The 24,191-nt window shown below is 42.7% G+C and overlaps 1 protein-coding gene across 1 annotated transcript in view; it reads right to left on the bottom strand.

The window, feature by feature from the left end:
- Positions 1–24,191, bottom strand: part of DNAH5 (dynein axonemal heavy chain 5) — a 5,174,212-nt gene that overhangs the window by 2,449,235 nt on the left and 2,700,786 nt on the right. Inside the window, exon 47 of the mRNA XM_078687662.1 lies at positions 18,960–19,094. Within this exon, the coding sequence (XP_078543788.1) occupies positions 18,960–19,094 (135 nt within the window). The remainder of the gene's footprint in view (positions 1–18,959; positions 19,095–24,191) is intronic.

Raw genomic sequence — 24,191 nt, 5'->3', positions numbered from 1 at the left:
AAAATCTTATTCATAACGCCAAAATTGAATGGGACTTTGAGAACTGGTCAGATATGAGGAGCGCTCTTCAATGGAGGGACGCTCGCAAATTCTGGCAAATTGTCCAACATGGGTCAGCTGAACCTACCAAAGCGGTCGAAGCTAATATTGCATCGTCCGTTTGGGAAGAACACTTCGCCTCTCTGTATAGAGCGGCCGACGTGGACCCTATGGAAATCATGGAAGATCCTGAGGGTACAGATCCTGCCCTGGGTGCAGCCCCTATGGGTATGTTTACATTGGGAGAGGTTAGCGCAGCAATCCTGGGTCTGGCAGCTGAAAAGGCCCCGGGGCTGGACAAACTTCCCGGGGACCTGTTCAAGCACGAGGTTGACATCTGGGCACCGTATCTCCAGGTGTTCTTTAACGCCATCCTTGAGGGTATGTCACTCCCCGCCACATGGTGGGGGCAGAGATAGTCCCAATATTCAAGAAAGGGTGTCCTCTGCTCCCAGTCAATTATAGGCCGATTAGTCTCCTGGATGTAACACAGAAACTGTTTTCCCGTCTGGTCCTCGACCGTTTACTAGAATGGGTTGAAGATAATGAAATACTGAGCCCGTTCCAAGCCGGGTTTAGAAGTGGGGTCTCTACAATTGATCAGGTGTTTCGTTTGGCACTCATTTTCTGGAAAACGGTACAGTTGGAGGGTGGCAGCCTCTATACTGTATTCGTGGACCTGAGAGCTGCTTTTGACCTTGTCCCGCGCAGCAACTTGTGGAGGGTCTTAGGTAAAATGGGGGTCCCGCCAAGTCTTTTGAAGGTGATAATTCGTCTTCATACTGACAATTACACCCGGGTCAGGTGTGGCAGGATCGGGGGCCTTTCTGGTAAATTCCCCGTTGGCAGGGGGGTAAGACAGGGTTGTGTGCTTGCACCGACCCTGTTTTGCCTCTATGTCAACGGGGTCATTGACCACCTCAACAGGGTTGTAGACAGTGATGCACCAAGGCTCGCTGGCAGCAGGGTGTCGGCGATTATGTTCGCAGACGACACCCTGCTGCTTTCCAAATCCCCAATGGGGATACAGCGTGTCCTCAACGGGTTTGTGGATTTTTGCAGTGAACATGGGCTGGAAATTAACACCGGAAAGACCAAGTATATGGTCTTTAATCCAACTCCCAAATCCCGTTTTGTACCGTCCATTGGCCCGGATAAACTCGATAGGGTTCGTACTTTCGAATATCTGGGGGTCACCTTGAATGAAAACTTAGCCTGGGGCCACCAACAAGAAAAAGCGCACCTCAAATTAGTGCAGTTTGTAGGTGGGATCTCAAAAATGATAGAAAAGAACAAGTCATCGATGAGACCTGTTGGCCCATCCTTAGAGATTTACAAGATCCAGGCAAAAGGTGCAGCAATGTACGGTAGCGAACTGTGGGGACATCTACCCTGTAATGATCTGTTAAAGGTGGAGAATAAGTTGAGCAGGAGGCTTTTGTTACTCCCCCCTAGCACACCGTTAACCCCATTGAGGCTAGACCTTGGCTTGAGACCAATAGATGAAGAATTATCTCTGAGACCACTGATGTTCTGGCGCAGGATTTGGGCAACCCCAGAATTAGTTAGTTATAGGGAGGCCTTGCAAGAGATCCTTTCCCTGCCTAAAGCAGGTAAAATTCCCTGGCTCAATTTTGTTAAATTGGGGTTGGAGAGCCTTGGCTTACATACTGTATGGTCTAACCCTCTGGTCACCTGTCCAGTGCCCAAGAAGCGTTTGGCAAAAATCTATTATGACCATAAATTAGCGACACTAGTGCAAAATAAAAATATTGGGTCCTGCACTGAGTCTTTTTTGCTCTTTAAAGACTGCTACTGTTTCGAACCAGTCCTAGACATTATTTATGCGCCTCCTATAAGGAAGCTTTATGTGCAGTGGAGGCACGGGTCACTGCTGACTCGTGCCCTCACAAGGAAGTGGAGTAAGCCCACTGAGAGTAGCTGTCCTGGGTGTGGAGTGGATAGAGAGACAGATATGCACATCCTCTTCTTCTGCCCAGAGTACAGTGGGGCTAGAAAGAAATGGATACTCCCTCTGTGCAAAAACTTAGGCTTCTCTGAGTGCCTGGTGGCTTACAGGGTACTTAAAACCGACCTTGATGAAAACATCGTGTTTGCTGTGGCAAAATACCTGGGCACTGTCTGGCACAGGAGGCGCTATTGTATGAATGCAGCCCTCCGAAACTAGGAAGTAATTTATTATGAATGTGGTCAACTTGAGCATCTGATTGAAATAGTTTTATATTTTTTAATGTGGGAGTTTTAATATTGTAACACCATTTTTAACATTGTATGACTGTATTGTTTTTGTATCTTTTATGATGAACAATCATCGAAATAAAGATTATGAAATGAAAAGTAACAAAGTACTATTTTTACTAACCATTGCCTCGGATATAGTCATTGAGTGCTTGTGATCATTTCTTGCATGAGTGTGTACAACAAATGCTTAACAAAGCCCCCCGATAAGCCTAACTGGTCACCCACACTACCACAAAAGAGAGCATAAGTATTATCTACTTTAGCCTCTGTAAAGCCTCTTGGGATCCACTGGACTCTGTGCCCACTATACCTTAATTTGGTATAGTATATACAGAGCTACTTTCCTACAGCTGCCACTGTTTGTATTCTACATATGCTGTGTTGGCGTATGGACGTAAATAAAAAACACATTTGCACAACGTACGTGAGGCCTTGTGCACATTGCAAAGCAATATGCTAGTGTTCTCGCAAAGTTTATTAGTGTAAGCAAGGTCCGTGTTTCCAAGAAACTAAGCTAAGTCTCATGAATGTAAATGTGTGTCAAAGGTCGATGTGAAAAAGTGAAGGCAACTTTAGGAAAGGTCTGTGGTTATGTAGAAATGGCGGCATTTCCTACTAGGCCTTACTGGGACACATGACACTGTGGGCCTGGTCTTGTGGTGCCTGACCTGGGTGGGCTGCTCATGGTATCTGGGATTGAGTATAGCTTTGTCAGTACATATGATAGTTTGTTCTCTTTTCAGATTGTTTATGGTGTGAGTTGGTGACCGACCGTTCCACCCCAATGCCTTTTTGGTGGACGTTCGTAGCATGATCCTTATAAGAGCTTGTGATCTCTATGTTACCCTATCCAGTGGGTCACAATGTTTTATATCAAATGTGATGACCAGCTAATATATTCTATACACAAACTTGGTCTTCTAGATAGTTCTGTTCTGCACTGTTTGGACTGCAGGGCTACTACTCCCCCTTTTACGTCTGCCCCACTGCTCTGTGTACATTTATCTGCCTCTTTGATGTGCTTCTCCCATATTTCAGGGAGTCTTCTTGTTTCTCGTCTCCTATTATGGGGTAACCCACCCTCTCACCCCTCTATATCTTCAACTCTTTTCTCCTGTAGTGTAGTTCCTATATTCCCAATACGCTCTGCGCATTGGAATAACATAAACGATAGTTTAGACGTAGGACTGAGGTCGACTAGGTCTCTATTGAATATGTTAGACTTAATTATGAATGCCAGCTAGCTCAGAGGTCACTAGAAACTTTCTCGAGTAAACAGGAAGGAGTTAACTTTCCTGAATAGACAAGAAGGGATTCGTTTCTGACAACCGCATTAACATGACAACTTTGCTCCCTCCAGAATAAGGAGTAAATCTCCAGAGTCGTGTGAAAACAATAGACAGCTATTTCACTCAGTCAATGGTGCATGCTTAGTTTCACCAGAGTGCAGAGAAATAGAGAGACGGGTGTTTTCAATAAATGTTGTTATTTATTGAGCAGTCCTCTTTCTCGTGCAAGAGAAGTGAATTGCCACAATTGCAATACTTGTCATAAAGTAAAGTGCGTACAGTAAAAGGAGTATTATGAAATAATACTGTGAAAGCATTTATATGGTTTCTGAGCCATATGATACTTAAAACGGATAAAATACATACAATGATAAAAGTTGACTAAACGTGCTCAACTGGTGTTTCTAAAATACGCCTACCCCGGTGTACCTGACCTAAGCCTAATACGTGGGAAGGAGTAAGTGAGTTAAAATAGTTTTGCCAAGAATCTGAATCAAGAATTCTCTGAGGATCTAATCAGCTCCGTACCTTGGTTATAGAATGAAGGAGGTCTTGTATCTCTTTCTCAGTACTCAATCTTCCAGCAACCCACAAGGGTGACTAGAAACACTGGAGCTGGATTTCTCGGCAGGAGAAAAGACAGCGTCTCTCTCAGTGCGTCAATGGGAGGGTCGGATTCCTTCAGCACTCGCATCAGCTGGGCTTCGGGCAAGTAGATAGCCGCTCTGCTCCAAACCACTGTGTGTTTGCTTAAGGCAAATGCTGGTATATTTATACCTGAAAGGTGCCGAGTTTGACGTAAGGTTGGATATAAGACGTCACTAAGAACTGACAGTTCTTTCAGGACTCCAGGAGTTCTTGCACAAATCAAAACAAAAGCAGGGGGAATTCCCGGGCTGCTGGAGGCTTGGTTTGTTTAAAGAACGCGTTGTACTTTCTAGGAGTCTATGGGAGTAGCCTTGCCGTATTTGGACTGCATTGGCTATGACTAAATATGGATGAGATTCTTATGCCTTTATAAGGATATTTATTTGTTATAACCACATAAGGGCATGAATCGGGAATATTTAATTAGGGTCCTAGATACGTTTACAACACTCCTTCAGAGCCACATAGCTCCCCAAGGTACACTTCAATCTCTGGTCGTTGGGTAGATCACGATTACTCCTTACACTAAATAGTACATCACAGGCTTACATGTCTGACTTATGTCTACACTGAAAGTAATTTCTCCTTACACAAAAGGGCTTAATCACCCAGTGAAGCACAACCAAATCTCTGGTTACTGCCAAAATCTGAGTAGAGACCTGGTGTTTCTACAGGAAACAAAGATTCAACACAAAGAAGCACTTTCTATGCGCAATGGCTGGGTGCACAACTTATCCTGATCCCGGGCAATTTCTATGAAAATGGCGTGCACCACAATATCCAGGAAATCAGCCCTACCGATCACTACCTTTGAGCAGGATGATAGTGGTAGATGGCTGATTACCTGACTCCAATCTGGGTATTCAGAATAATTTGCAATTAACATGTATGCATCGAACACTGACGACTCTGTCTTGTGGTCCACGTTAGCTGCCTAAATGGCCTTGCTCCCCACAAAGGCCTGTATCATTCTGGGAGGGGAACTTTAATCTATCAATGGATAATATTCTAGATAGAAACTTTGCCTTTAAATATTGAACCCCTAAAGCTCACAAAGTAATATGCTCACTTTGCACCTCGTATGGCCTGCTAGACGTATGGAGGCTACATAACCTCACCGGCAACAAATTTACTTACTTTTCCTTCCCAAACAATAGTTTCTCTATAATAGGTAAAAACAAAAGTGTTGAATTTTAGTTAGTGGAAACTCGATCCGAAGGTATCATTGTGCTTTACATGAGCATCAGTTGCGTTACAGATGGACACATACATTTTGCTAGGGACGGGGAGATTAAATGATTTACCCTGAATCACAGGATGTTGAGCGTCCCTGCTGAGACTCGAACCTAGTTCCCTAGCTTCAAGGGCGACCACTCTACCTGGTAGGCCACATCCTCACCTGTATATTATTACAGTGATAGTAGTTTACAATACACTGTTACAAGACACCTTAATCTCTTCCAATGAGTCCATTAACATTTTAGATTTTTCAGCCTTCTCTGTCTCTCTTTGGATCCTGCCCTTCAGCCCAAAAAACGTTCATGGAGTATGAGCACTGAAATTCTGGAGAACAGATCTTATGCACAGGAATTAAGCACAGAGTTAGCTTTTTTCCAAAAGGACAACACCTCTTCAGTCTCCTCACCAGTTACTCTTTGGGATACCTTGGAAGGTTTTTTGTTCGTGGGCAAGTATTTGTCGCATGGCAAAAAAACAAGGATTTCAGATCTTCAATGGGCAAATTTTCAGCTCATATAAAATCCCAATAAATATTATTCAGATGTTTGAATGACCCCTCAGCCCAACCAACACTAAAAAAACTAAAATATAAATAGAACAAAATTGTGAGTTAACGCGCACAATTGTGGGGCCAGGTGCAGAAAGGTAAAAGATTATTTTACCCAAACAAAGCTGGGAAATCACTAGCTGCTTTCCTAAAATTCACAAGAAAATCCACATTAACTTCTAAAATCAAACATCCCCTAGGATCAATCAAAACGAAGCCAAGCTATATTCTTAAAATCTTTCAGAAACTTTATACCAACTTATACTCCCCCCTCAATTTCCACTTCCAAAGATACTTGCCTAAAATTCCTCTAGTCTTTGCAGAAAAAAGCCATTTCCACTGAGAAGAATATGAGACTGAATAAACTGATAGAGCATAGTGAGATCCATCAGGGAAGGCCCCGGGCCCGGATGCCTCCCCATAAGTTTTAACAATTCCTTTCAATGAATAATTAAGGACCACCTGGAAAGGATGCTAAACAACTTTGCATCCTCAGGGGATGTGTTGGGTACTGCAGCGGAGGCCACTATTGTAATGATCCCAAAGGAGGGGAAAGATCCCTCCAATCCAAAGAACTTTGGACCAATGTCCTTAATAAACATGGAAACCAAGACTTACGCTAAAATCTTAGTGTCCTGATGCACTTCTCTAATTACGAAGTTAATTTGTCGCTCTTAGACGGGCATAATCAAAGACAGGTTAGCAAGCAATAATATTCGTCTGTTCAGCCATGTTATTGAAAAATCAGCCATTCCGAAAGCATCCGTCACTCTGGACGCAGAGAAGGCCTTTGATTAGGTGTCTTGGCCCTTTTTTTGGTTGCTTTAATTAGGTACAGCCTCAAGGACACTCACATCAAAATGGTCATGGCCCTGTATGCCACTACTAGAGTCAATGGAGAACTGCCCCCCCCCCCAGGTCCACTCCAACTGGACACCCATCAAGGCTGACCGCTCTCACCATTGCTTTCTCTACTTGCCATCAATGCCTTGATATTGATGTTGAATATATCCGCATACAATGCAGGGATAAAATGTGGCAATATGGTCTGTAAAACAGCCACTTGCAAGGATGATATTTTATTCTTCACGGAAGATGCGGACACGGATATCATTACCATTTTCTCCTTCTTCTCAGGATATTCTTTGAATAAGGACAATAGAGAGGTTTTGCTTCTTAATATTCACTGTACTCCTTCTTGTCTATGGAACTCCCAGTTCCAGCAGCAAGTTAAATTGATCAAATACTTGGGAATCTGGTTTTGTAACAATTTGGATGTGTCTATATCTCAGACCAAATGCTAAACAATCGACAAAATGAAATACCTCTTGAAGGCTTGGTTCCCCAAATATATGTCATAGTGGGTCAGATTACAAACTCCAAAGATGATGGTGATGCCTTTAATTAACTTAACTTCTTTCCTAGTATGCCCCCAATCTGCCTATCCGCATACTTTATCTCAACAGTAGACAAAATGTGTGCGTAGTTTCTTTGGAGCAACAAGAAGGCCAAAAGGAGTTTTAAGAAACTCAGGTCGCCTTCCTGCATAGGTGCATACAGGAAAGGAGTGTCTATTATCTACACATGGGTTATCATTGATAATATTATTTATCTTTTTTAGAAACGTCACATTTCCGTCATTGATGATGCCCAGACATCACATTTAAGATAGACCAAATATATAAATTATACAACCCGTAATCAGGGAGTGTACATTAGTAATACACAGGAAGCACGGAATCTTGATGACATTTTTTTATTTATTTCTATTCTTTTTGCAGATGTAAACATGAATTCAGCTCAGCTAACGCGTTTCGTCCAAAACGGAGTTCATCAGGGCTGAAACGATTAAAACACATCACACATTTATTTTTTATTTTTTTTGCTTTAAATATACATATTTTCACTCTGAATCACCTAAACCATTTTCATACATGAATCAACAAATAATCCATACAAATAAACCGTGACTCTACTGGTATTACTAATGTACACTCCCATAACTACGGGTTGGATAATTTATATATTTGGTCTATATTAGTTATGATGTCTGGCATCATCAATGATGGAAATGTGAAGTTTCTAAAAAAAGACTAAAAATATTATCAAGGATAACACGTGTTAATAATAGACACTCTTGCCCTGTATGTGCTAAGTAGTTATGTGTTGTGATTTGTTGGTAGTAGAATCACAAACAGTTGTGTGTCTGGGTCTAACTAATGAACTAATACTGATAAATACTAGTGTGACTGTCCTATAGCCCTACTGCCTTTCTATGTCTCATAATATTTCTGCATAGGTGGCAGCAACTTCCAAGATTGGTTCAATTACCAGACAGCATTCCTAGCGGCCGTGGGTATGATTTGGATGTAATTGAACCCTGTTGATGTTCCGCCTTCACTTAGGATTGAAAAACACATTAGCTACCCATTCCCATTAGCATTGACAAGGACAAAAAAGCCATTGCTGTCATCTCAGACTTGTATGTAGATAAGGAAACCTTTGTCATTTGCTGCATTGCAAGAGAAGTATGCACTACTCAACCTGAATTTTTATGACTTTTTGAAGCTCAAGGTTAGATTCTCTAAACTAGGCCCATTTGAATTCACTTGTTTTTCCTCTGCCCTCAAGAGTATCCACTCAGGAGGACATGTAGCCTCCAAGATCTTTTAAGTAAATATTTGAGGGTTCCTCCCAAACCAAATGTGGCCTCTGTAGTAAATGGTCCAGTTATTTCAATGATAAGGGTATAACTGCACGCTCTGAAGAAGCTTAGAGTAAAATCAGGTCCAACCTGATCCATGGAAAACTTGTCCCTTCGTTGTTACAAACAAAATTATTTGAGGTACAGTCTCTCTACTGGTCCCCTAGTAAACGTTTTAAATTGAAACTGAGGTGTACTGATACTTATTGGTCCTGCAAAACCCTGAGAGGTGACTTGGAACACATGTTCTGTTCATGTCATGTTCTTACCACATACTGGAATGATGTAACGGCTAAATTAAGTAAAATATTCAATACAATTATCCCATTGACTTCTCCACTATCACACTTGCCCTACATGGGCTTGGAGGCAACTTTTGCTTGCAAACAACCATCCACTTCTCTGATCTCCTTACCAACATTGTACGTAAAGTTGTCCTACTTGATTGGAAAGCTTGCAAGCATGTTTCTTATCACACTTGGTAGGCGTGGGTTACATGCACACACATTGCCAAATCACAACACGCTGGCAACCCAATCCTATCTAGTATATCTAGGAAGTCTTGGACTCCTTTATAAACAAACTACAGTAGGAGACCCTTAGTCTCTACCTACGCCAAATGCCAGTCATTCTAGTCAGACGCTGCGCTGTTCCTGGTTCTTAGGACCAACTACTTGGCTCTCTCCTCTGCCTCCTATGCTTGCTCTTGGCTCCACCTCTCCTACTCTACACTACTCTCTCTTTAAATCTCACTACCCTTTAACCCTGGTGTATTCTTTTCTTTATCTCCAAATCAGGAGACCTGTCGTGAGAATACTAATCAGACTCTCCTTTAGAAGAAGGCTGAAAGCAGATACACATGCCCTTTCCTATTAGCATAAGAGAGTCATACAGGTTGACTATACTGTTAAGTGATTTGATACTATGTTGTTGACTACTTCGATGTCTACCTACTAATAATGTGGTTGCCTTCTTATTCATATTCTTGAGCAACTGACATTAACCTCTACTATCAATGATTGTTCTTTCTTGCACTACACTAAAAAAATAAAACCTTTGGATTACAAAAAAAAATTAAATACCTCAGTGCTTCAGTGCTTCACCTCTGTGCCCTGGTTCACTAATCTGACACTTGCTGTGCAGTGCCCATTATCAGGGCTTGCTATCTGCAGCCTGAATATAATAATGTAAAATAGATACAGCCTTCCTTCCACTTTAAAAGAAAAATATGACCCTGTGCTTATTTATAATTAAGTAAAGGCTGTGAGCTACTCTGAAGGTGTCAGTGACCTATTAGTAGCTCACGATCGACCAGTTGGAGACACCTGATATAAATTATCCAATTTAGAATAGGTGTAGCTATGAGTGTTGTAGTGTGAAGTTACAATTACCAGGACCTTGCAAGGTCACGTTCACCTGCGGTGTCGGTGCTAATTCGTGGGTGAAGGAGACCATTTTATAATATATCTAAAATGTGCTTTTCTGAAAAGAAAAACTACCAAAAACAATTGCCAATACTGCTGCTACCTATTAGACTTAGTCCAAGAGGATATAAGAACTACACATCACTATAACCTCAAGCTTATGAATTGCTTTTTTATTTTACTTATTACATTTTTTAGAAAAAATGCTTTGTCATTTTCTTATATATACAAAATACATTACATGACAACCCACAAATTGACTGTACACAATACCAAAAAATACAACACAATCCCATCCAACATTCTTCTCCAAGCATACTACATTCATACCCAAGCCATATAATCCTTCATGTACAATAAACCAAACATAAAATTACAAATACAAAGGAACTTTTTCCTACAAGGTACAGATATATACATTTATGTACATTTCTAACATTCAAAAGAAATGTATCAAGTTTGCACTAATCCTCCTGTTAGCCTATTAGATAAAGCTACTCCTAATTGAACAAAAAATTGGGTTTGGTTTATCCTAAGGTCTACGCGTTTCAAACCCCTTTATTCCTGGGGGTTCTCATCAGGACCAAACATTCACTAAAAAGGAGAGAAAAATGGAAACTAATCAGGAAATGACCTTAATTACGACAACACCAAGGTTCTACCAGTAAACGCGCCACAGACTTCTTACCTCTACGTCAAGTCAATAAACAATGTGCCCACTAGTGGCACAAGTTTGTGAAAGATGGTTTTTAAAGAATAAAAAACAGGAAAGGAAAGGAAAAGGAACCGTCATATTAGTGTCATGGTTGTTTTCCTCAGGGTTAAAAAAATGATCAAGATGGCTAAAAGTCCAAGGGGGAAAGAAACACTTACGCAAATGCACTGAATCAGCCGACTGCACTGGTGCTAGTGGACTCGAATGTATGGGGCGCCGTGTCTAAAAGAAATAAGACCCGTATCAAAGACCATTTAGTGTGAAAAGGGTGCCGGGTGGAAGGGCAGGCTATAGCGTTGTCAATTACCTGAAAGTGAAGGTAAGCTCTCTTCACTCTTATTGCCGCGTGCTCAGTCTCCTACAGAATATGAAGAGAAGCGGTTAGTTGCTTCTGTGCACTGTCAACGCACCTCGATTACAAAAAATGCACAACAAATGTCGGTGCTTACCGCGGGGCGACGCGGAAGTGTTGCACAATGCTGAGGCATCTGGGGCGTCTCACCGTCAACCGTACGGTCGGAGCCAATCAGTTGTGTCTCTCCGGGTTCGATACAGGGCGTCCATTAAACCTGCTGGCGGCATCCCGCATTGAATCATGGAATGTGTAGTTCGACATGGAATAAACTTTATTAGTGCACACCAAACTGATTGCCGCACACTAGGAAGTGGAGACAACTACTATGATTATGTGTCCATCTGAAAAGCATTCACCGATCAAAGTTGGACCGCGTGTCTTAGTGGTAAATGGACAATACGGCAGGGGCGCTCCAAAAGCGGCATTGTCCAAGTCATTGAACCTCCCCCACTCCCTAATACTCAATCGGCGCTTCCCCGGCTTTCTTTCTTTTCTCCGCTTAGTGTGGACCTCCTACCCCTTCTTTTGAATGCCATAAAGAGCGGTTCCCCGCTTGATCCTGCGCCGATGAATATCCTAAACTCAGCCCTGCCCCACATTAGTAAGCCCATTGTCAATCTAGTCCACTCCTCGATTGAGTCAGGCACGGTCCCACGAGATTGGAAAATGGCCATGGTTAAGGCCTTGATAAAGAAACCTAACCTTGACCCTGGCAACATATCCAATTATCGCCCTATTTCCCTTCTCCCTGGCATCAGCAAGTTGACTGAAAAGTTTATAAACAGTCAACTTGCCTCATTTTTAGAAACATCTAATCTGCTTCACTCATCCCAAACAGGGTTCTGCAAAGGGCAGGGAACGGAAACAGCTCTGCGTAGGGTGGTTGAGGCATCCAGGAGGATCTTGGACGCAGGTGGCAGAGTGGCCATCATCCTCCTGGACCTCAGCGCCGCCTTTCATACGGTTAATCACCGTATCCTCCTATCTCGCCTTAATAACGTCGGAGTCACGGGCAAAGTCCTTGCGTAGCTCCAATCTTTCCTTAGGGACAGGTTTTTTAAGGTGTTTGCGGACAACAGCTGCTCCTTCCCGGTACCGTTGCAGTGTGGGGTGCCACAGGGCTCCTCCCTCAGCCCCACACTGTTTAACGTGTACATGGCTCCCTTAGCGGAGATAGTAGCCCCTTTCGGGATTCAACTAGTAAGCTACGCTGATGACACCCAGTTGGTGGTCTCTTTGAACCAGGCAGAGCCCCCCCCCCCACGAACCTGTGCAGCTGCCTGGAATCAGTAGCTAAATGGATGGACCAGTCCCACCTCAAATTGAATGGTGGAAAGACCGAGCTGATGCTACTAGGAAGGCAGGTCACATTTGACACCTCCATACTGTGGCCCCCTGTATGGGCCCCGGCCCCATCCGCAAAACCGAGATCAAGAGCTTGGGCATTTGGCTCGATGTGGACCTTTCGTTTAAACCTCAAGCAAGAAAAACAGCAGCCACTTGCTTTGGGCTACTGAAGACGATACGTAAAATCCTTCCTCAATTGCCAGAAAAAGCCAAGAAAATCCTAGTCCAGGCCCTAATCCTATCTAGGTTAGATTACGGTAACGCGATCTACCTAGGAGCACCAACATCGGTGATCCAGCAACTTCCGGTCGGCCAGAATTCGGCGGCGAGACTGTTAATGGGCTCCAGTCTTCGCTCTTCAGCCAAACCTGCGTTGAATGCTCTCCATTGGCTTCCGGTGAAGGATCGGATCCATTTCAAGACAATCTGTGTGGTGCATAAAACTCTCCATGGCAGAGGCCCCCCATTCTAGACAAGATGATCAGACCATACAAAGCACCCAGAACTCTGGGCTCTAATGATTTGAACCTTGCAGAGATCCCTAGAATCAATAGGGCCCGTTCTGGCGCCCGTCTCTTTTCATATAATGCGGCAAAACTGTGGAACTCCCTGCCCCCGTCCTTTCGCCAGGAGCCCAATCTCCTCGCATTTCGAAGAAAGTTAAAAACCTGGCTTTTCCCTAGGGCCTAGATTCCCAGGCTTGCCTGGGCTCTCCGCACTCTGCTCTTTCCCTTCTGGTCACTCCTAAGTGCTGGGATGCTCCCGAGTAGCCATGCGCTATATAAGAGTCTTTTTCATTTCATTCATTTCATTTCATTTCATTGATTATCGTTTTGGTCTTCTAGATGGTAAATATCTGGCGCACTCAGGTACAGCGATAGGTGATCTAGGCTGGTGAACACCCAAGCTGTCATGGGTTGTGTCCTGAAAGATGTAGTTGTTACTGATCCTGCTTACCGAAGTGGCAGGCTACCCTTGAATGACAGTCATCATAGCTTGTAGAGTTGAGAAATCTCATTAAGTCCTGATACGGCAGTGTTAAATTTAACTATTAGAAGTGCTTCCCTTCTAGACAGTTTTAACTCTTTGTCTCCTCCACGTGGGTCCATCTCTACCATTGACCTTACAGTCGATTGTACATCTTTTTCTGTATGCAAGTGCCTGGTCCTGTGGTTCACAAGGGGGGCAGTCTCAACCTTTTTCCTTATTCGTGACTTATGTTGAATTATTCTCTGGCGTATCTCCTGACTTGTTTTCCCTATGTAGAGCATCCCGCAGGGACAGGTGATCCCATAAACCACAAATTTAGTTTTGCAATTGGAGAACGTCTCATGCCTCCAATGTACTCCATTGTGGCTGAACAGGGCGCTTTCTACTGTACTCACACAGCAGACACAGGTGCCACATTTGTGGTGGCCCATGATTGGAGCCAATGCCATTATTTGTCTTAGAGTGGCTTTGGGTTCCCTCTTCATAGCCGCCCTTACGATGTAATTAGATATACTGCTCTCCTTTTTGAAAGCAAAAAGCGGTGTTGATTTGAAATTATCATCCAGGTTTTTGACCAAATGCCAATTTTGGCCGATTACTTTTTTCAAAATGTTCGAGTCTGGACAAAAGGTCGTGACACATACTTGCCTTTTCATGTTTGACCTATTTCTTCTTTCCAATAGTGTCTCCCGCGGGGTCCACCAGGCGCCTTTCATCGCCCCTTTAACTAGTTTTTTCGGGTAGCCTCGTTCTTTCAATTTTGTTGCTAAATTGTTGGCATGTACAGTATATTCATCTTTATGTGTACAATTATGGTGAATCCTTAATAACTGCTCATATGGCAGGTTTTCGCGTAGGCTCCTAGGATGATTACTAGTGAAAAGCAGGGACTTATTACTGTCAGTGGGCTTTTTATACAAGGTTGTGGCTAGACCACCATTTTCACTGTATACCTCCACGTCCAGAAAAGGAATTCTGCGGGTTGATTGGGATATGCTGAATTGTATGTCAGGCATCCTTGAATTAAGGCAGTTGTAAAACACTTGAAGACGGTCCTCGCCTCCGGTCCAGACCATGAAAATATCGTCGATGAACCTGAGCCAGGTCGTGATGTACTCTGAAAATGGGTTGTTTTTGTATATAAATGCCTCCTCGTACATGGACATAAATAGTACAGCCAGCTCTGGGGCAAAGGGACATCCCATTGCCACGCCTTTTATTTGGTAGAAGAAATCCTGGTCAAAAGAAAAATAATTATTTCTCAAAGCAAACGCGGCCAAATTTACAATAAATTGGGTTGGTACTCTGAAAGGTCTTTCTCTTCCCTCCAAAAATTGTGTGAGTATGGCAACTGCCTCATCTTGTGGAATCTGCGTAAACAACGCTGTAACATCTAATGTTACCAATAGATCCTTGTCTCTTCTGAATTCAATATCCTGTATTTTATTGATGAAATCGGTGGTGTCCTGAAGATATGATTTAACTTGTGGTAGAAATTGTTTGAGGAAGCAGTCAACATATTTTGAGATTGGTTCTAACAGGGACTCGCGCCCGGACACGATGGGGCGACCGGGCGGTTGGGTTGGATTTTTATGTACTTTTGATAGTATGTAGAATACTGGGGTACGTGTATGTTGATTTTGCAAGAATTCATATTCCATCTGAACTACAAAACCTTGGTCAAAACCCTCCTTGAGTAAAGCAAATAGCTCTCCTTGTAGTTCTTTTGTGGGGTCCTTAAGGATTTTCTTGTAACAGTTCTGATCGTCCAACTGTCTGCGCACTTCTGTTTTGTAATCATTCATATCCCATACTACAATTGAGCCCCCCTTGTCTGCCTGTTTAATAGTAATTTGGGGATCGTTCTTGAGGGCGGACAATGCTTCCTTTTCATTTTTTACAATGTTGTATTTCAGGAATTTTCTTTTGTTTTCCATTTCTGAAATTGCAGATAATACAGTTTTCTCGAATATCAAAATTTCCTTTGGTATCAGGTTGGCAGGTGGACAGGAAGGCAATTTCTTACGTAGGCCTGTTACTTCCATAGTGGTTGGATTGTCTTTATCCTGAAAAAAGACTTGTAATCTTAACTGACGGCAAAATTCAATAAATTCCGTTTTGAGTTTGACAAAGTCAGTTTTCTTTGTGGGTACAAAGCTGAGTCCCTTCCTTAAAATGCTTTTTTCCGCATCCGTCAAGATTTTATTAGACAGATTGAAAATGGGAGAGATTTCTAACTCTTGTAGTGCTGACGCCGAGTTGTCATTTCCCAAGGTAGGTTTTGGAACCTGCTCTTTCCTCTTTGCTTGGACTGGCCTCTGCCTAAAAAAGTGCCCTGTGGATTTTGTTGAGCGTTCCATTTTCAAATTCCATTAGGGCGATTATCGCCCCTGTCAATTTCTCCTTCAGAGGAGGATGATGTATCCGAGAATGTAATAAATTGATTTTTTGACCTCCCCTGATTGTCAGACAGATACCTCCTCGATTCAAATTTTGTGTAGAAATCGGCTTGTAAGTAGGGATAAACTGTGTCCAAAGAAAAATTCTTTTTGTCTTTGTCAAACTGATTATTCTTTTGATTTATTGTAAAGTCCTCGAAGTCAGCAATTTCCTTTTCTACTGTTTCTAAAAGTGTTTTTGATTCCGTAATTTACTGGTTGCCTCTGATTTCTAATTCCAGTGCTTCGATCTCCTCAAGTTCTTTTTTTGAGATTCTTAAAGCTGTCTCGACAGTCAGGACCATCAGGTCCCGACTGCACTTTGTTTCGATGCAGCAGAAACCCTTTTTGAAGATTGGGTCATCCGTAAATATTACCGGGATGTTTTGAATTTGCAGACCTCCTGGAATTGTACCTCCCCTAAGATGCTGTAGGAGGAAATGACCGTGCAGATTAGTCCTGATCTGTTTCTTTTTAAGTTGTAGAAGTTTGTCCGATTCGTTCTGAACTTTGACGAAAAATGGCAGAGCACTTAGTAGTTTTTTGATGTGATCTTCGCTATAGGCGCAGGTGTCATTTTCACTCATCGTCAAAGGGAAAAGAAAGAAATAAAAAAAAAATAATTATAAACAATGTGCCCAAAAAGTCACCAAAAACAGCAAGTGCTCAAACTTACCACCAATTACACAAGACAAAGTGAGAAACCCTTGAGTCTTAAAGGAGAGCACTAGACAACACTATTCTCCTGACACTGTTATTTATAGTGTTTCTCCATAGACCTCGCGAGACTGCTCCCGCTAATACTCCTAAATTCCAAAAAAGCAGCAAGGCTGAGCACACTAGAACAACTACCAAAAACAATTGCCAATACTGCTGCTACTTATTAGACTTAGTCCAAGAGGATACAAGAACTACATATCACTATAACCTCAAGCTTATGAATTGCTTTTTTATTTTACTTATTTCATTTTTTAGAAAAAATGCTTTGTTATTTTCTTATATATACAAAATACATTTCACGACAACCCACAAATCGACTGTACACAATACCAAAAAATACAACACAATCCAGTCCAACATTCTTCTCCAAGAATCCTACATTCATACCCAAGCCATACAATCCTTCATGTACAATAAACCAAACATAAAATTACAAATACAAAGGAACTTTTTCCTACAAGGTACAGATATATACATTTATGTACATTTCTAACATTCAAAAGAAATTTATCAAGTTTGCACTAATCCTCCTGTTAGCCTATTAGATAAAGCTACTCCTAACTGAACAAAAAATTGGGTTTGGTTTATCCTAAGGTCTACGTGTTTCAAACCCCTCTATTCCAGGGGGTTCTCATCAGGACCAAACATTCACTAAAAAGGAGAGAAAAATGGAAACTAATCAGGAAATGACCTTAATTACGACAACACCAAGGTTCTACCAGTAAACGCACCACAGACATCTTACCTCTACGTGAAGTCAATAAACAATGTGCCCACTAGTGGCACAAGTTTGTGGAAGATGGTTTCTAAAGAATAAAAAACAGGAAAGGAAAGGAAAAGGAACCGTCATATTAGTGTCATGGCTGTTTTCCTCAGGGTTAAAAAAATGATCAAGATGACTAAAAGTCCAAGGGGGATAGAAACACTTACGCAAATGCGCTGAATCAGCCGACTGCACTGGTGCTAGTGCACTCGAATGTATGGGGTGCCGTGTCTAAAAGAAATAAGACCCGTATCAAAGACCATTTAGTGTGAAAAGGGTGCCGGGTGGAAGGGCAGGCTATAGCGTTGTCAATTACCTGAAGGTGAAGGTAAGTTCTCTTCACTCTTATTTCCGCGTGCCCAGTCTCCTACAGAATATGCAGAGAAGCGGTTAGTTGCTTCCGTGCTTTGTCAACGCACCTCGATTACAAAAAATGCACAACAAATGCCGGTGCTTACCGCGGGGCGACGCGGGAGTGTTGCGCAATGCTGAGGCGTCTGGGGCGTCTCACCGTCAACTGCACAGTCGGAGCCAATCAGTTGTGTCTCTCCGAGTTCCATACAGGGCGTCCATTAAACCTGCTGGCGGCGTCCCGCATTGAATCATGGGATGTGTAGTTCGACATGGAATAAACTTTATTAGTGCACACCAAACTGATTGCCGCACACTACAAAGTGGAGACAACTACTATGATTATGAAAAGAAAGGCACAACAATAGCGCACTCCGAGTATGTTTGAAGTTGTAATGAGTGGCAGCAGTTGATCTACTATCATTTAGCTCTAACTTGTTACTAATGAAAGTAATTCAAAAGACAGACCTATATTAAGTTTACATAGCCTTCCTAAAGTTTTCTGTGGTCAAATATTTCCCCTTTGGATGAGTTTGTATTCGCAGTGGCCATCTTTGAATGCGTGTTTATTATTTTAACAAATCCAATCAGAGTTGACCTCTGTAGATGTGCGCACATCCACGGTGGCCATATTTGAACTGGGTTGTGAAAATTAAAAATAATACTAACAATCCAATAGGGTGATAGAATGCAATGAGCATAGGTACATCTTGCAAAAAAGTAACGTCTTTGTCATGCGAAGACCAAAAAGGGTTGACTAGATAGGCTTCATGGTCACTACGTGTGACTAGATTTTACAATGTGTTACTGTTAAAACTAGAAAATCTGATGAAATAAGGTTAGCTGGAGATGAATATTTGCGTGTGAAAGTATTTTATTTCCATTTAAGAACGGTGAGTGAAACACCTGTCCTGTTTGAGTTTTATTCTTTAGAATTTGCCTCATAGACCGGGGTTTGGCACCATAACACCAAGGATTCTAGCCTTTGCCCCATGTGATTGATACACTGTAGATCCTATCGACAGTGTCCAGGATCCTAGGGGCAACAAAATACAGAACCCCCCAAAAAACAATCAGTAATATCTCGCAATATCTTTGCACAGTAATTATTATTATTGTAAACAATACCTGGAACATCAAAGGAGTAGTAGCAGAGGAAAAGTTGAGACTTTTGGCCATGTGGATCTCAGGGTTGTATTTTGACATGAAGCCTTTGATGATGACAGTTTTGGCTGTTCCTTGCTCACCAATTAGCAGCACAGCCTAAATGATGGGAAACAATATACTCATGAGCTTTAAAATAGCAATAATGGGCTCTGTCAATTCCACTGTACACAAAGATGTAAAAAGGGCATGATGGGACATCATATGTCAGAAGATACAATCCACTAGCTAACTTAGTATGCCATATTAAACTGTGCATGTCCACTTTGCAAATCAGGAGTACATGGTGAACATTGTTCCGGCCCTCAATGTACACCACGCCCATAGTGTAAACAGCAGGTGCATTGGGGAACATGACATCATGTTGTCCTTTCTCAATTTTACCTTCTTCCTTTTTCTTCTACAAGAGTATTAATAAAGAGTAAAAAAAAATCTGAAGCTATTTTAGACAGCATGCTCTTAATTGTATGAAAAACTGAAACCAATTGGGGAGTTATTCGTATTCCTTTGTCAGGCGTTCTAGAATCGTGAAATAATCTATATATTGTAATGTATTATGCACATGCTGCTCTTTGTCAATTACACCATGTTTTGCTGGATGAATGGCCTGATGTGGCAGGGATTATTAAATTCCGGTGCAAGGATTTTCAAACAATAACAAGGAATATTATGGGTGTTGCCTCGCCTTCACATATTCAAACATGAGAGAATCTCCATTGAAGATCACATAACAAGTTAATGGCAGTAGCCAGTCAGTCAAATTTGCTTTATTTGAGGTAAAAAAAAACTCATAAAAGCATAATCTATTTAAAACCATTACACCATAATAGCAAGGTTAAAACATATTTACAGCGTCATAAAATAAATAAATAAATAAATAAATAAAGAGCTAAAGCATCGTGACTTCAGCGATATTAAAATTCATCAATAAAACATCAAAGTTCTTACATTTGTAAAACCAATATGAGGACAAAAACACAGGGTCATAGCATTCACATTGGCTGGTTAGAAGGACAAACAAAGGCCCAGGTTCATCACATCAAGCCTGCTAATATACAAGAGCTTTCCTTCTGATAGCCCATGTCCAGCCTAGGAATTTGGCAACTGCCACAGCAATAGTTGGCATAGAACTGATGCAGATAATTCTTAGAGCCACATCACTCTCTTTCGTGCCGAGCTGTTCGCACATAGCACTCAGCCAGACACGACGAGGGATTGAGTAAGACCCACACACAAAAAGTAGGTGGGCAATGGTCTCAGTGCAGGTTTTACAAGCTGGGCAGACATGAGAATTGCCTTCTGCCCATCTTCCAGTTAGCGATCTAATTGGAAAAGACCCCACTCTAAGCTGGAAGTATAGCTTCCTATCCTGTGGTTTAATCATGATGTCCCAATAGGGCTCAAGGAATGGGGAAGCTTTTATTACCAGGAACCGTCCCTCCAAAGAGGAAGGATCTGCTTCATTCCAGTTCCGACGTTCTACCATTTCCCAATACTTTGTTTTTATAGCAGCTTTTGCCGGGAACTGGGCCTCCTCTGGTTTCTCCCATAACTCAATCATACCCAAGATCCCCAGTGTTCTGGACAAATCTCTTAGCCAGCCTATCTTGTGGAACTTATCATAGTTTATTACATCCAGGAAGCCCCTTGCGTAATGAGCGAGTTCTGGGGTGACCCAAATACGCCGCCAGTATAAAATGGGGCGTAATCTAGCCATATCTGAAATGGCTTTCCTACCTAACTCGTAACGCAGCGGCTTCGTGGGTGCGCTTTTGGGGAGGCCAATGAGGTTTTGAAGGAATTTGTTCTCAGGCATGGCAGTAGCACAAACTCTGGCTCCTGAATACCGAGGATGAAGCCAGGTCATGTAGTGGGGCCTTGGCTATTGTGTACATACCAGGAGCTCCATCATTGGTGAGTTTCCTTGGTTTGGTGGGACACAAAGGTATCTGATGTTATAGCTCCAAAGCAGATGCCCTAGAATGTTAGTTCAAGGACTCTCCTCATTGTACCTATGAGACCTAGCTGAACTCATAGCCACTGATGGGGCTTATAATTGGTGAGACAGACTATGTCAGTATTGCCAGAGCCATAACTACTATTAGCACATTCCACCAACTAATGGTAGAATTAAACAGCAGTTTAGTGTCACTTCACAACTCTTCACCCACAATTCATTCTGGCTGCTCCATCAGAATTGACATCTTACAAAGGGCAAGGTTGGCCGCAGTGAGGCACCATCTAAAAACGGGGACTGCTCTATTTAATGATTTTTTCAACTCAATGATTAAAGATAGAGGACAAGCTAGAGATGAAAGGTGTAATCTTGCAACTGGGAGCTTAGATGGTTTCATAGTTAAATAAGACTGGCCCAGAAGGAAAGAAAAAAGGCAGAATATATTATTATGAGATCATGTATTTAGAGTAAAGGTCACAAAGCTTCCTTTGGGCAGCTGAACAGGCTAAGAATGTACTTCAACTTAAGACGCTGGTTCAAGAGAAAAGCTGGTAGCATATACTATCAATCGTAAAGGTGGTTAAGGACATACAATGATGGCTGGCAATCGCAGATGCAATGGATAAGAATTAGCTTCCTGTGACTGTATCAATGCGGTCCTGCCCACGTTTTTGCCTGCTCATGTCAAAGTATTTCCTAGTGCAAACCTTAAAGTTGCCTGCATGAATTTGGCCCAATTTATCTCTCCAAACGTAAACATTAGCAACAATCTTATCACATAATTTGTTAGAATGTTTTTTTTTTTTTTTTTATATAGCGCTGGCTAGACCCGGAGGTATCAGAGCTCTTTACATGAGGAAGAAACATTGTTTCGGAACATGATTAACAAAGTTACATCAGTTACTGGAGTCTAGTTACAGCAATTACATGAGTACAAAAGCATAGCATAAACTTGAGAAAGAAAAATGGGCAAGGGGAGAGAAGAGTAGGGGAGGTAGAGGAGGATAATAGAGGGAATGGGGAGGGTATAGGAGGCACAACAGGGAGACAAGGAAAAACAGTGTCCGATGCCTAGCTGGGTAGGTGATGGCTGAGGGGTGAACCAGAGCCAAACTCCTCTATAGCTGTGTGGGACAACTCCACCGGTCATCGGCCAGAGTTTGCTCGAGCACCACAGTACATACAGAAAGATTATAGTTTCTGCCTAGGGGGGCAAAGTCCAAAAATTTCCAACGACAGCGCCGGTCATGGTGTACGGTGCTGTGCTCCCAGCGATAATGGGGAAAAACCCAAGGCCTCCGCTGTGTGAGACTCCCTTGTCGCTGTGGACTCTCTGAGTCTCCAGAACATAAATGCTGGATCCCTCCCTAACAAGGGGAGAAGGAGTGCTTTGGAAAGGGGCCCACTCATGGTGGTCATTATTAGAAAATTGGTGTGCCATATTAATGCTTACAAGGCAGAGGAGCATTGTCCATCGCATCGCGGTAATCGCAGGGGACGAAGAAGTGGGTTGATAGAGGCATTTTGGAGCAGTTGAGGGGCCACCATTTTGAGGAGGACAGAGCGTAGGGCAAGATGCAAAGTAGCAACAGGGCACGGCAATCAAAGCAATCAGGGCCTTGCCATTTTAAAGCTTACAAGGCAGAGGAAAGCCGGCCATCACAGTGCGGTGATTGTAGGGACAGATAATGGTGCTTGGAGGCACGACATCTAAACGGCAATTAAAAGCATCAGGATGAGCCGGGTCGTGCGGGCAAACAAAAGGCCCAAGCACCCACCACCGTATTCAGTCAAAAGCTATGAGGGGGGGGGTCAAAGCATCCAGGGAGGGACCTTCAGAAGCCCAACAGGTGCGTAAGTGGATTGTCCATCAATTGGACCATACATCCACCCATTGCGGCAGAAGTTTGTTGTGTGTCATTCTTACCCCAGGGCGGTTCGGTCGTGCAGGAGAGCAGTGCGGATCATAGGCCCAGACCGCAGCGGTTCTCCAAAGTGAGGTGCTTTGTTCATCAGCTACTCAGGGAGCACCACTCTTGAGGCCCGGTCTTGCAGGGGAGCAGTGTGGCACAATGGCACACGGTGCTCCGGAAACTTCAAGCTTCTCCTGGCAGATCAGTGCCTGCTATATAGGTGTCCAGGTGCAGGAGCCCAAGCAATGGGGAGGCAGAGGGCCACGGAAAATGATCCCGTTTATTCTGCACTTACCGAAGCATCAACGTGCAGTGCTGTGCTGGCAGAATGACCCCGAGCCTCTCATGCCCTGATTCAGGTCAGGCAGTAGGTGTCCCATATGATGCCTGAGCCTCAGCGCATATCATGCAGGAGCTGCGTCCGGGCCATTCTCTTATAGCACTGAATTTAGGGACAGCGGGGTATGGTACTGGAGCGTGATCCCTCTGGCATGTATTGCGCAAGGGAGGGGTCACTCCGAAATCGTTTCCGCTGGCTCTCTAAAGCATTCCCTATCCTCAATTTACTGTCTTATTTATCCGATTTGAGGGGCAAGACAAATTTCTTATATGCCTCTTCCTGATTTCCCGGTATCATTACAATCACCCCGCAAAATTTACTAAGATGCAGTCTTTCCCTCTCTTCTTGCTTAACCATAAGATCTGAGCATGAGGTTCCACTAGTGTAACTTTTTTAACCCTTACAGAAATGTTATTAGAGAAAAGTGTCTGTAGAACCTCCTTTGCTCGACTCGATTGAGAACCAGTTGTTGGAAGGAAATAAAAAGAATATCCATCAATATGTACAGGATTTATGCACCAGGTTTCCTGCAAACATATGATGTCATAGCTAGATATAAAATTAACCCAATCAATGTTCTCAACCTTGTTCATCAACCCTTTCACATTTCATGTTGCAAAATCAAACCCTTCCCCACGGGGTTTTCCTGTTGGCCCAATATCTGTTGTTCTGGTTCTAAGGGGATCTTTTTCTGGTGCCTCATATACCACCCCAGCATTGAACACCGTAGTTTCAGTCTGCCCACCCATAGGAGAGACCATTGTTGTAAGTGGGACATTCCTAAGCCCTGGTTTACTTAGCTGACTATCAATAGGTGGGAGAGTGGGCGTCCCTTTCTGCTCTAAATTTAGCGGTGATTTCAGTCAATCACATTGTTCCAGATCACTAAGGGGGGCAAATCTATTGTAGAGGGCTAAACCTCTGTTGCCTCCTCCGGTTGGGGAAACAGATCTCATTTGCCCACCTAAAGTGATCTACATTTGTCT

The sequence above is a fragment of the Lissotriton helveticus genome, chromosome 4_1 (genome assembly GCF_964261635.1).
Source record: "Lissotriton helveticus chromosome 4_1, aLisHel1.1, whole genome shotgun sequence".
Classification (NCBI taxonomy): Eukaryota; Metazoa; Chordata; class Amphibia; order Caudata; family Salamandridae; genus Lissotriton; species Lissotriton helveticus.
Note: the sequence above shows the minus strand (reverse complement) of the source record. Positions and strands in the feature narration are given on the sequence as shown.